Here is a 12,094-nt window from a genome sequence, read left to right on the forward strand (position 1 = left end):
ATACAAGTCTTTGTTGATTTAATACATATGATTTCATGTCATAATCTTAGTTTAGACACATTTTATATTAATTAAAGGTTAATCATTATTAGACTTTACGTGATTAGTGATTATCTCACTTAGAACGAGTAAATTTTAAACATCAATTAGAGATGTAATTAATCTATCAACAAATAAACCTGGGTTTTTAATACACTTTGTTACACATCATAATAACAATAATAATATTATAAATAAAAAGATTGTTTTCCCATCAATGGACCATTTTTTATAATAATAACGGATGAAAACTTTTTAAACGTAACCAAATATCAAATAAATTACATGATAATCATACATTAGTATCATATCACTTTATATATATACATATAAAGAAAAGTGCTATAGACACCTGGTACCGAAATTTTGCACCGATCTATGTGGCATTTGACTCAAACATGCCATGCAGGACACAACACAGGTATTCAGTAAATGAATAGTTGTCCAACAATTATGGATGATCGTTCATCACGAATGGACGAGAGTCCTAAAAATATCAATGGACTCCCATCCATATATTATAGACGGAAATCCCTTTACTATGGACGGTCATCCATATATTATAGACGAGAGTCCATATAATTTTAGATGAAATATTCATTCCTAAAGCATGAAATTTTTAGATGAAATAAAAGAAAAACAAAACTTTGATTTCAAGTATGGATGCCAGTCCATCAAATGAGGATGGCCATCCATATATCAATGGACTCCCATCCATATATTATGGACAGGAATCCCTTTACTATGGACGGTCGTCCATATATTATAGACGGGAGTCCATATAATTTTAGATGAAATATTCATTCCTAAAGCATAAAATTTTTACGTGAAATAAAAGAAAAAAAAAAATTTGATTTTAAGTATGGATGCCAGTCCATCAAATGAGGATGGCCGTCCATATACAATGGACAACCATCCAAATGAGTGGACTATCTCAAGTAATTTTTTTTTTAATTTTCAATTTTTTTTTTTCATTTATAAACAAAATGCAAAGCAAGAGAGAAATGAAATATGTTTTGGGAGGCCTAAATTTTTAAATTCTAATTGAAAATTTTACAGAAGATTTTTTATTAAACTAGAATTTGGGCATGGACGGCCGTTCATCTTACACAGACAACCGTCCATTGTATATAGACGCCCGTCCATATAAGATGGATGACGGACATCCATTTACAATGAACGGGCATCCATATATGGAGATGCCGTCAGTATGAATGTAGACAAAGCAACAAAGGGATTAAGAAAATTCCAACAGCTAGCTAAAGGGAGGAGGAATCTAACCACATTCAATGGCAAACATGAAAGAATATATCAATTAATATATAGTTAATCATCAATGAATATATAGTTAATCCATTATCAATTAATATATAATGCCATTGACATTGAACTCTTTTTCATTATCAATTAATATAAAGTTAATTATCAATTAATATATATTTAATCCATTATCAATAAATATATAATGCCATTGACATTGAACTCTTTGTCATTATCAATTAATATATAGTTAATCCATTATCAATTAATATATAGTTAATCATCAATTAAAAAGCTCTTTGGCATTTCCTCGAAATCATGCTCCATTATCAAAGTTCAATAAATAGAAACATATATGTAGGCATGCTGATATAAATGTTAGTTTAGATTAATTTTATTCTGGTTATGGTATCCTTGATGTTTGTTTCTTTATTTTATTGTATTATTCTTTGATTGTGTGTGAAAGACTTTACTACTTGTAATTATGAAGAATATAATTAATGCGACACATGCATACCTTTCATGAAGTCAATGATAATGTAGAATATTCAATCTATCAACCGAGTTATAATATTCAATGAGTTATAATACCATCGACCTTATTTTTCTAAAATTATGATAAATTCTTTAACTTAACCTCTTAAAGTTAATTCCTGATTTGTCCTTGTATTGGAAATTCCCAGATGTATAATCGTATCCGACGAGTTGTAAAGCCTTCCTTGAATATGCATTGTTTTAAAAACCGGACCAAAGGGCAACCCGCTCTAATGGCCAGGTCACGGTTCAACCAGTCCAACCGGTTGGACTGCCGGTTGGACCGGTGACATCATCACACATCATGATGACGTCAGCACATTTTTAAAAAAACTTTTTTTTTTTTTTTTTAGATTTCTATTTTTTAATAAGAATGTCCAACATGATTTAAAGTTAAAATTCAACAACAATCCTAACATAATGTAAGTATTTAACAACAATTCAAAGATCAAAAGAAGATTAACATCCATTGCAAGAGCAAAATAAAGTTAAATTTGGTCCCCTAGTACAGTTACTGGACCACTTAAATGAAAAATTAAGGAAGTAAAGGCAAAATGGGTTACACAATACTACCAAGTAGAAAGATTTAATGCTCTTATAAGTAGAATTTTCAACTCTAAACAATGAGAAAAACGTGATAAAAAGCATCAGATTCATATCACTTTAAATTATTCCTGTACATTTTAAGGTTAGTGCCTGAATCTTGATCAACAAAATTACTCAACAAGTCATAAAAGCATGGCGTGGAAATTTCAACATTATTGATAATTGCAAAGATTTTAAAGAGATTAGAAAAAATCTTTGGTATTTGAACACATGGCAATCCAATAGCTCTTTCGGATAATGCACATTACCAAGTACTGTAGAGTAGCCCTAAAGTGAATTCTGACTTTTCAACAAGGAGATGAGAACAAATTCAAGTGACAAAGTGATACTAAAACATCCACCTCTGCAGGACCAAAAATTTACCACCCAAGGTAAGGCGAAGATAATTTTTCCGCCCAAAATGTTTTAGAAAAACAATTTCCTAAAACATATATATAGGAATATAAATTATTAGTTTGTCCCCTCTCTTCCACTGCCAGCTTCACCTCCAACCTCACTTTCTCTCCCCGATTCCCATACCTACCCACTTTCTCCGTTTCCTTGCTCCTATCCCCACACCCACTTCCTCCACTTTTGCTCTCCCGAAGTCGTCGATGGCCTTGCAAGGTTGGTTGTGACCTTGCAAGGCCACTATTGTGGCCACAATGGTTGCTAAGCAAGGCCACCATTACCAATCCCGAGAGGTCGTCCACACAAGCCAAACTTCATTTTTTTTTCTCAACCTAATCAATCAGAAACAATCATCAAACAGTCCAAAATCAAAATTAAAAAAAAAGCTTTGTTGATTGTTCTTCTTGGTCAAATGGGTTTGACTTGGTTTGGCCGAGTTTGACCATCACGCACTCCAACCCTACCAATCGTCGTGTTCTTCACAAGTCTCTAAATCCCCTCCTCCAATGCCTCCTCCTCTACCACCACCAAAGCCTTCACCTCCACCTTCACCTCCACCTACACCTCTAGCACCACCACCAACATTTTATTGACAATTTAGATGATCAGTATTAGAATCGCAACCGACCTAGTGTAATCCGATAGAAATCCTAGCCGCCCTAGTGCAATCCAGCCGAAATCGAACCTAACCAAGTGCGATTCGGTCTTAGTTGCACTCTACGAGGGAGGAAGACGTTGTTGATTTTCGATGATGGAGGAAGACGTCGTCGTCGATTTCAGAGAGTTCAGTTGCGATTTGGGTGGGATTTCAGAGAGAAATTTTCGTAGAGAACATAGAAGAATGTGAGAAATTTTCGCTGAGAACAGAGAAAAAGCTGAGAAATTTTCATAAGAAAAAGAGAAAGAGAAGAAGCTGCGATGCATATTAGGGATTTAGGGGTTCTTAAAATTCGATCGGTTTATCTGCAGGTCCGGTTGGACCGACTGTTCACTGAATTTATCCGGTTTTAAAACGGTTTAAAGCGGCTCATTACATTATAGCGGTTTTGGTGTTGACTTGAACCGGACACGTGACCGGTTCCCAGTCCAACCGGACGGACACGTGACCGGTTCCCAGTCCAACCGGTTGGACCGTCCGGTCCGATCTGGTTCAAGTCAACAGTGTGAATATGATTGCTTGTCTTGTCTTCTTCATGATAGGTTGAAATTAATGCATGGATTTCACCTGTCTATAAATATAAATTTGAGATCAAGTATTAATATGAGAATAATACACCCGTTTGCTAGTAATCTAGAGCTTTAATAATATAGTTCATGGCGAAACTGAAACATTTCTTCTTCTTCTTCTTCTTCTTCTTTGTATTGCTTAAGAAAAAAGTGAAAATTAAATATCAAATTAATTTTAACATAAAGTCTATATCGATTGGACTCCACTCCAGCAAATGTAACACAAGAACAAAACTAGACCCCAGTAAGATTCATGTTGGGCCCAATCTAGATTTTATAGAAATATCACCTTTAGTTATACATTTTTTAACACATTTTCTTGCAAAATATATGGAGACGCCGTCAGTATGAATGTAGACAAAGCAACAAAGGGATTAAGAAAATTCCAACAGCTAGCTAAAGGGAGGAGGAATCTGATCACATTCAATGGCAAACATAAAAGAAATTGAAAATAAACAATAAGTAGTCTGGTTCAAAATCTCTTTCTAAAAAGCAGATCAAGTACTACAGAGTAAGAGCATCACTTTTGATTTTGATGTAAACATGTTATAAATGCTGCATTGCATTCTATCTCTCTATTGTAATCAGTTTATCTCCTTTGAAAGATCCAGCTTCTCATTGTACATTAGCCTGGAAGCTTCATCATAACAATTCACAAACTTCTGCAAGACGGTCTTTTCACATAGCTTAAACAGTGTAGCCGAGAGACGTTTATTCTTAAGCAAACCATTGGTTGACAGATACTGAATAACTGAAGCACGAGGAATAATTCTCTTCTCCATGCTCAATTGAAAAAGATCTGGCCGCTCAGCAATGGCAGAAGTCTCCCAACCCATTTTGTTCACAAAAAAGTCCATCACTGCCATAATCTTATTCTCAGATGTCATCATACACCAAGGCTGTTTCTGATATGTTGTTAGAATCTCTTCTTCAGACCAACCCCACCTCTTGTAAACATCAAACTTCTTATCCCACTCAGATTTTCGCGTAATCGACATTATACAAAAAGCTATAACAAACTGTGACATTGAAGGAGTGATACCTAGTTTCTTTGCAAAGTCCACAGCCTCTTTCAAACGAGGGGAGCTTACAAAAACCTTAGGCCAGTTATAAAGAAACGTAAGAACTTTTGGTTCAGGCACACCATTATCTAGCAAATAATTGATTTTAGGAGGAAGACCATTTTGAAGATCACAAGAAATAATAGGTGGAAAACGTTTAACAACCGTAATAGTCTTTTCAGTAGATTGAACCAAGTTACTAAGGTAAGTAAAGGAAGGGATTATACGATTCTTTAAGCTACTTTCCAAGATACGATCGAAACAAAATATTTTTGCAAGATCAAGACTTGAGAAGCCTTTAGAGCAAAAAAACTCAAGTTTTGGCAAAAAGGTTTTCTCAGGATTATACAAAAGCAGTCGTGGACGGACTCTGATGAGATCTGAAATTTGGGTTTCTAAGAAGCCATTGTTCCTGAACCAGGTGAGCACTAAATCTGGTTTTTTTGAAGTTTCGAATTGCACTTTTTCGGATGCCATTAAAGCAGATTCTGGAGACAACCCACATGAATTAATGAGGTATGAGACTGTAAAAGATTGTTCTTTTGAGTTGGTTGCTATGTATTTGACAACTACTGGACACACGAAATCTTGAATTTTATTATGGTTCAGTGAAAGAAAGTAAGTATCTCTACCACGATTGTGAAGTAAAGTTCTGTAGAGAAAATTAAACTATTAAACAATCCAAAGAAATAATAATAAAAAAGAGGAGGCTAGGGTTTCATTGATACTGTACAATTCAATTGAATACAAAAAGTATGATTTAACCTAAATACAAAGATATATATAGGCTAAACAAAGGAAATAATGAAAAGACAGATCTTAATAAACAATAAAAACAAAATAACTCATATTTCTTAACATCTCCCCTCAAACTCACGATGCGGCAGCTACAAGCATCGAGAGTTTGCCAACTAGAAAACGAAAATGGGAAATAGAATGCGACTTGGTAAAGAAATATGCAATCTGCAAAGAAGAAGAAACAAAGGGCAAGGAAATGGTGCCATGTTTGAGATGATGACGAGTAAGGTGACAATCGATCTCAATGTGCTTATTTCGATCATGAAAAACCGAGTTGTAGCAATCTGAATAGAACTCTGGTTGTCACAATACATAGATGGGATGAGAAAAAGAAACGCCTTATCTGCAAGTAACCAATGTAACCAAACAATCTCTTGGTAGTAGATGCCATAGCATGATATTCTCTTCGGTTGAAGATTGAGAAACATGGATTGTTTCTTGCTCTTCCAAGAAATAAGAGAATCACCCAAAAAGATACAAAAACCAGTAACAGACTTGCGATCCGTGGGATCACTGCCATGATCACATCAAGTGTGCACACAGCTCCAAGGAAGAGGTGGATGGAAGTAAAAGACTCTGAAAACTGTACCTCGAGATACTGCAAAATACGAAAAACAGCTACCTAATGAACTGTAGTAGGAGAAGTAACAATCTGACTAACAACATGAACAACATATGCAATATCTGGACAGTAATAGTGAGATATACCAAACTCCCAACAACAGTACGGTATAAAGTAGGATCTGACAAAGGTAAACTTCAGAAGAAGAATACTTTGCATTAACCTCAATCGAGTATCGACAGTCTTATTATCAGTAAGTCTAGCTCCCTCAAGAATATCTGCAACATATTCGACTGAGAGAGAAGATAACCTCTAGGTGAGTAGGCTACCTCATATACCCAAGAAATATCGTAGAGAACCAATCCTTCATTTCAAACTGTTAGCTAACTCTGTCTTCAAAACTGAAATACCACAATATCATCACCAGTATAATCATGTCTCAACATATAAATAGAATGATACGACCTGCATCAGTGCACTTAACAAAAAGAGCAGAATCATGACTACAAAGCAAATCCAAGGGAAGAGATCACAATAGAAAATTTCTCAAACCAAGCACGAGGTGCTTGTTTAAGACCATATAACGCTTTCTTCGTTTGCAAACATACCCGAATCATGTGAAACACCAGGAGGGGCGCCATATAAACTTCTTCTTGAAGATCTCCATTCAAGAAGGCATCTTTAATATCAAGTTGAGAGATATGCCACTAACGAATCGAAGCTACGCAATAAGAGTACGAATAGTAGTTCATTTTTGCAACAAGGAGCAAATGTCCCTCATAATCCATACCAACTGTTAGAGTACCCTTTTGCAGCCAACCTGCTTTGTATCGCTTAATAGATCCATAAGAATTAGTCTTGATCTTATACACCCAACGCACACCAACAACAGTCTTACCAGGAGGTAGAGGAACCAAATCCCAATACCTGTCTTATGCAAAGTAGAAAGTTCCTCATCCATGCTTGCTGCCAAAGAGGATCAAGAATTGCCTCTTTATAGGAAGAGGGCAGAGAGACATGAATAAAAGCTAAAAAGAAGCAAAAGATGAAGAATAACAAGAATATGCAAAATCTGTAACTTTGTGGACTTCGAATGCGTATGGATTGACGTAGAGTGGATCCACAATCTCAGACGAAGCTTGAGTGACCATAGGAGAAAAGGAGCTTTAGGTGTGCTGAGTAAAATGTCAGTACCTACATAATGATCAGTACTAGGAACCTGAGATGACAAACTATCAGATCCTCAGAAAAAGGATCTATACGATTAAGCAAATCTAGTCAAGGTATGAGTAGTGGATGGAATAGAAAAGAAGGTATATACTCAGAAAAACAACATGACGAGACACATAAAGTTCTGAGTTATTGGATCAAAACAACGATACCCCTTTTTACCTTCACCATAACCAAGAAAGACACAAATAACAATCGAGAGATAACTGCTGCGTTCTACATGAGGACGAAGAACGATACAAGTACAACCAAAAACTTTAAAGGAAGAATAATCAGGGGCATACCCCATACAACTTTTCAAAAGGAGAAAAACCTGAAATATGAGAAGATGGAATTGATTAATCAAACCTACAACAGTAAGAACAGCTCACCCCCAAACACACTAGACAGAGGCAGACAATAAGAGAGAACGAGCAGTTTCAACAATGGCCTATGTTTTCTTTCAGCAACACCATTTGCTCAGGAGTATCTGTACACGATGTTGGTGAACAGTTCCATCTAATGCAAGCAACTCACAAAATATTAGAAGTGTATTCTCACCCAAATCACACCTAAAACATTTAATAGCAGAATGTTGGTTTTGACAAGAGCTCGAAGCTGTATTATCTCAAAAATTCAAACGATGTTTCATTAAATAAACCCAACAATAACGAGTATGATCTCAATAAAAGAAACATAATATCAAGACCCTCCTTTTGTGGCAACAGGAGAAGGTCCCCATACATCAGAATGAATCAAATCAATGGAGAAGAAGAATAAATACTTCGATTAAAGTTAAGCTGAAAATTTTGACAGTTATCATCCCTACAATCAAATATCACAAGTTTGCAAATTCCTAAAGCCCCTGTGGATCCAAAAATCTCAAACAGAAGACGAAACAGACCTAAAGAAAATGCCATAAATAAAAACTAGAAGAAGAAGGACTCAAATGAAAATAAGACAAATCACACTAGTAGCGGTAGCATCAGCACTAGTAGCAGCAGCAACTGGCACTTTTAACTCATCCAAAATATATAGTCCCCCCTTCCTACGGCCTGTCCCAATCAGCTTCTGAGACTGTAAATCCGCACATAACAAGAAGAAGAGGAAAAGGTGACTAAATTACCAGAATCACATAACTGACCAACAGAAGCAAGATTTAATGTAAGTTTTGGAATATGATAAACATTAGAGAGAGACAAGTGAGGTGTGACAACAGAACCAACACCTGCTAAAGGCATAGGAGTGCCATCAGCCGTCATGACAGGAATAGAAGACGAAGGAGACACAGAAGTAAAAATGAAGAATCTGGAGACATATGATGTGAAGCACCAGAATCCAAAACCCATACAGAATGTGACACACCTGAAGAATTATGAGGTAACTGACCTACGGAAGAAGAAGTAGACATAGCTTGTGGCTGTAAGGAGAAAAACTTCTGAAATTGCTCAGCCAGAGTACTAGGATCGGTGAAAGGACCTGATGAAACTACTGCTACAGTATTAGACTGTGGTGGTTTGTAACCCTGAGGTGGTCTATAAGCATTAGATTGTGACTGGTTGTCAGGCTTCCAAGCTTGAGATTGCTGCTGCGATTGATTCTGCTGCCTCAACTTAGGACACTGAGCCTTCCAATGACCTTTTTGCTTACAGAAACTGCACTCGTCAAAGGCAACCCTTGTGTAAGGTTTATTCTGATTATTAAAGACTGACTTCGAAGGTACTGCTAACACATAAGGATTAGAAGTAGAAGCAGAAAGAATTCCCTTTTCAGAATGAGACTTAAGACGTATTTCTTCAGCCAATAACTCACTGACAACTGAGTCAATAGAAGGCATTGGAGAACGATGCAAAATTGAACCTCTAAGTCCTTCAAAATCACTGCGAAGTGCCGTTAAAAATTGTACCAACCGTTGCAGCTCCCTATGAGCAATATAGGCACCACATGCCTTTAATTCTGCAGATTCTGTAAGAGCCAATTGATCCCAAAGATCTGTCATAGCTGAATAAAACTCATGAACACTCATATTCTTCTACTAAACAGCTCGTATGTCATTCTCCAATTGATACTGCTTTGCAAAATTTGACTGAGTAAATAACCTTTGTAGATGATCCCAAACCTCCTTTGCTGTCTCATACTTCGCTAATTGTGTACCTATGGAATGCCCAACAGAATTGTTAATCCAAGTACTAATTTTTGCATTGTTTGCTTCCCAAGTATCTATCAAAGCATCATAACCCTCATCAGTATTCTTAGGTTTCACAGAAGTTCCACTAACATATCCCCACATCTTTTTACCCTTAAGAAGATATCTCATCACATAACTCCAATACGAATAATTCTTGTCATCTAACCTCACACTTACAGACTGAAGCGAATCGTCTCTTTCAGTAGCCATATTCAAACAACAAAGAAAACCAGAATGCAAAAGAAAGAAAAACGAAATACCAGATTACCGAAATTGAACGAATACCAACAAAATACCAGATTGCCGAAATTGAACGAATACCAACGAAATACCAGATTGCCGAAATTGAATGAATACCAACGAAATATCAGATTGCAGAAACTAAACGAATACCCTCTCCAAAAATTTTGCTTAAGCTATATTTAAGATTAAGCCTCGTCCCATGAAATTTTGCTCTGATACTATGTTAAACAATCCAAAGAAATAATAATAAAAAAGAGGAGGCTAGGGTTTCATTGATACTGCACAATTCAATTGAATACAAAAAGTATGATTTAACCTAAATACAAAGATATATATAGGCTAAACAAAGGAAATAATGAAAAGACAGATCTACCCTTAATAAACAATAAAACAAAATAACCCATATTTCTTAACATAAACATCACTATTGCAGAAGTTATAGAATATACTTACCTAAGCTTGGGAGTTGAGACAATTTCTTCATTAATCTCGCATACTTGGAGAGCCGTCGAACAAGCTAAAGTGAAACCCTGGTAAGTTGCAGATTTGAAGGCACGCTAAACATACTTAATCTATCCCAAAACGACAGCGTCTCGTTAGAAAGAGCTTTGAGTTTTTTAAATACGACTTTTCGTTCTGACTGTAGACTTGGCAAACGGGCAAGTATGGTTCGGGTCACCCGTAAAAAATTCTGATGAGTCGACATTTGCATGATCCGTATCCGCCAGTGCGGGTACGGGTCACCCGCGGGTCGATATGTTGACTATTTATCATTCAACTCCAAGTTGGGTTCTGTTAGTAAATTCTTCTTTCAGACTGTTTTGTGGAAGTAAATTGCTTGCTTCTTTCTTTTTTTTCTCCTTCTCTGTATCCATACCCACCCACCCACCTCTTCCGAAAAATTTAGTAAATATTTGTTTTTTCTATCTGGGTTTTTGAGAACAAAGAAGAAGAAGATGGGGCTTTCAAATTTTCCTAGTGCAGCCGAAGGGATGCTACATGTGCTAGTAATGAACACGGTTTTATCAGTGGCTTTGTTGAAAAACATGGTGAGATCTGTGATTCAAGTGATGGGTGGTACATGGAGTAATCCTTCAAATCTAGAGGATGAAAGTAGTGATGGATTTAGTAACTTTAACTCCCTAAAGAATGCAAGAGAAAGAAGAATATCAATAACACAGTTCAAGTCTTTGTGTATTGGAAGAAATAATAGGAATACTAGTGTTGGTAGCAGTGTTACAGTGGATTGTTGTGTTTGTTTAAATGGATTTGAAGCTGATGAGGAGGTGAGTGAATTGTCCTACAAGCATTTCTTCCACAAAGGTTGTTTAGACAAATGGTTTGATAATAATCACACTACTTGTCCTCTTTGTCGATCTATTCTCTACTTATGTATATTTAGCTGCCGTGACCTGACTGCTGCTGCTGTTGCCATGAGAGAATGAGCTGTCGTGAGAGAATGGGCTGCCGTGACCTGCTGCCGTGCTGCTGGCTCCTACTGCTGTAGTGAGAGAAGTGAGAGAATGAGGGAGAGTGGAGCTGCTCTGCTGTTGTGAGAGTGAGAGGAGTGGTCGTGGAGCTGCTGTGAGAGGAATGGTCGTGGAGCTCCTATGGCCTGTGAGAGAAGAGAATGAGCTGCTGCGTTTTTTGTTTTTTTCACTGATAATTGATAAGTTTTCGTTTAGATTAGGGTTTGAGAGTGAGACTTTGAGACTGAGAGTGATAAGTTTTATTTTATTTTTTTTAAATTTCAAATTTGCGGGTCCGCAGGTGGTACCCGGTCCACCCGCAAAAGTCATGGGCGGGTACGGGTCAGATTCTTATGGGTCGAGAGGTATGTTATCTATACCCGCCCGTTGGGTAAGGGTACCCATTGACCCGTGGGTATGGATGGGTATTTGCCAAGTCTAGTTCTGAGGCAATTGGGTTTGGGCTAATTCAATATCTTGGCTTGTTTTTTTATTTTGGATTGCACTT

The 12,094-nt window shown here is 36.7% G+C and overlaps 1 protein-coding gene across 1 annotated transcript; it reads left to right on the forward strand.

Annotated features, from left to right (window-relative positions):
- The first annotated feature begins 11,061 nt into the window (after window positions 1-11,061).
- LOC116131711 (probable E3 ubiquitin-protein ligase XERICO) lies at window positions 11,062-11,562 on the forward strand. The gene has a single exon (XM_031417376.1). It carries the CDS (start codon window positions 11,074-11,076, stop codon window positions 11,560-11,562), a length of 489 nt encoding a protein of 162 aa, XP_031273236.1. The 5' UTR covers window positions 11,062-11,073.
- The last annotated feature ends 532 nt before the right edge of the window (window positions 11,563-12,094 follow it).

This window comes from Pistacia vera, unplaced genomic scaffold (genome assembly GCF_008641045.1).
Source record: "Pistacia vera cultivar Batoury unplaced genomic scaffold, PisVer_v2 Contig240, whole genome shotgun sequence".
Lineage (NCBI taxonomy): Eukaryota > Viridiplantae > Streptophyta > Magnoliopsida > Sapindales > Anacardiaceae > Pistacia > Pistacia vera.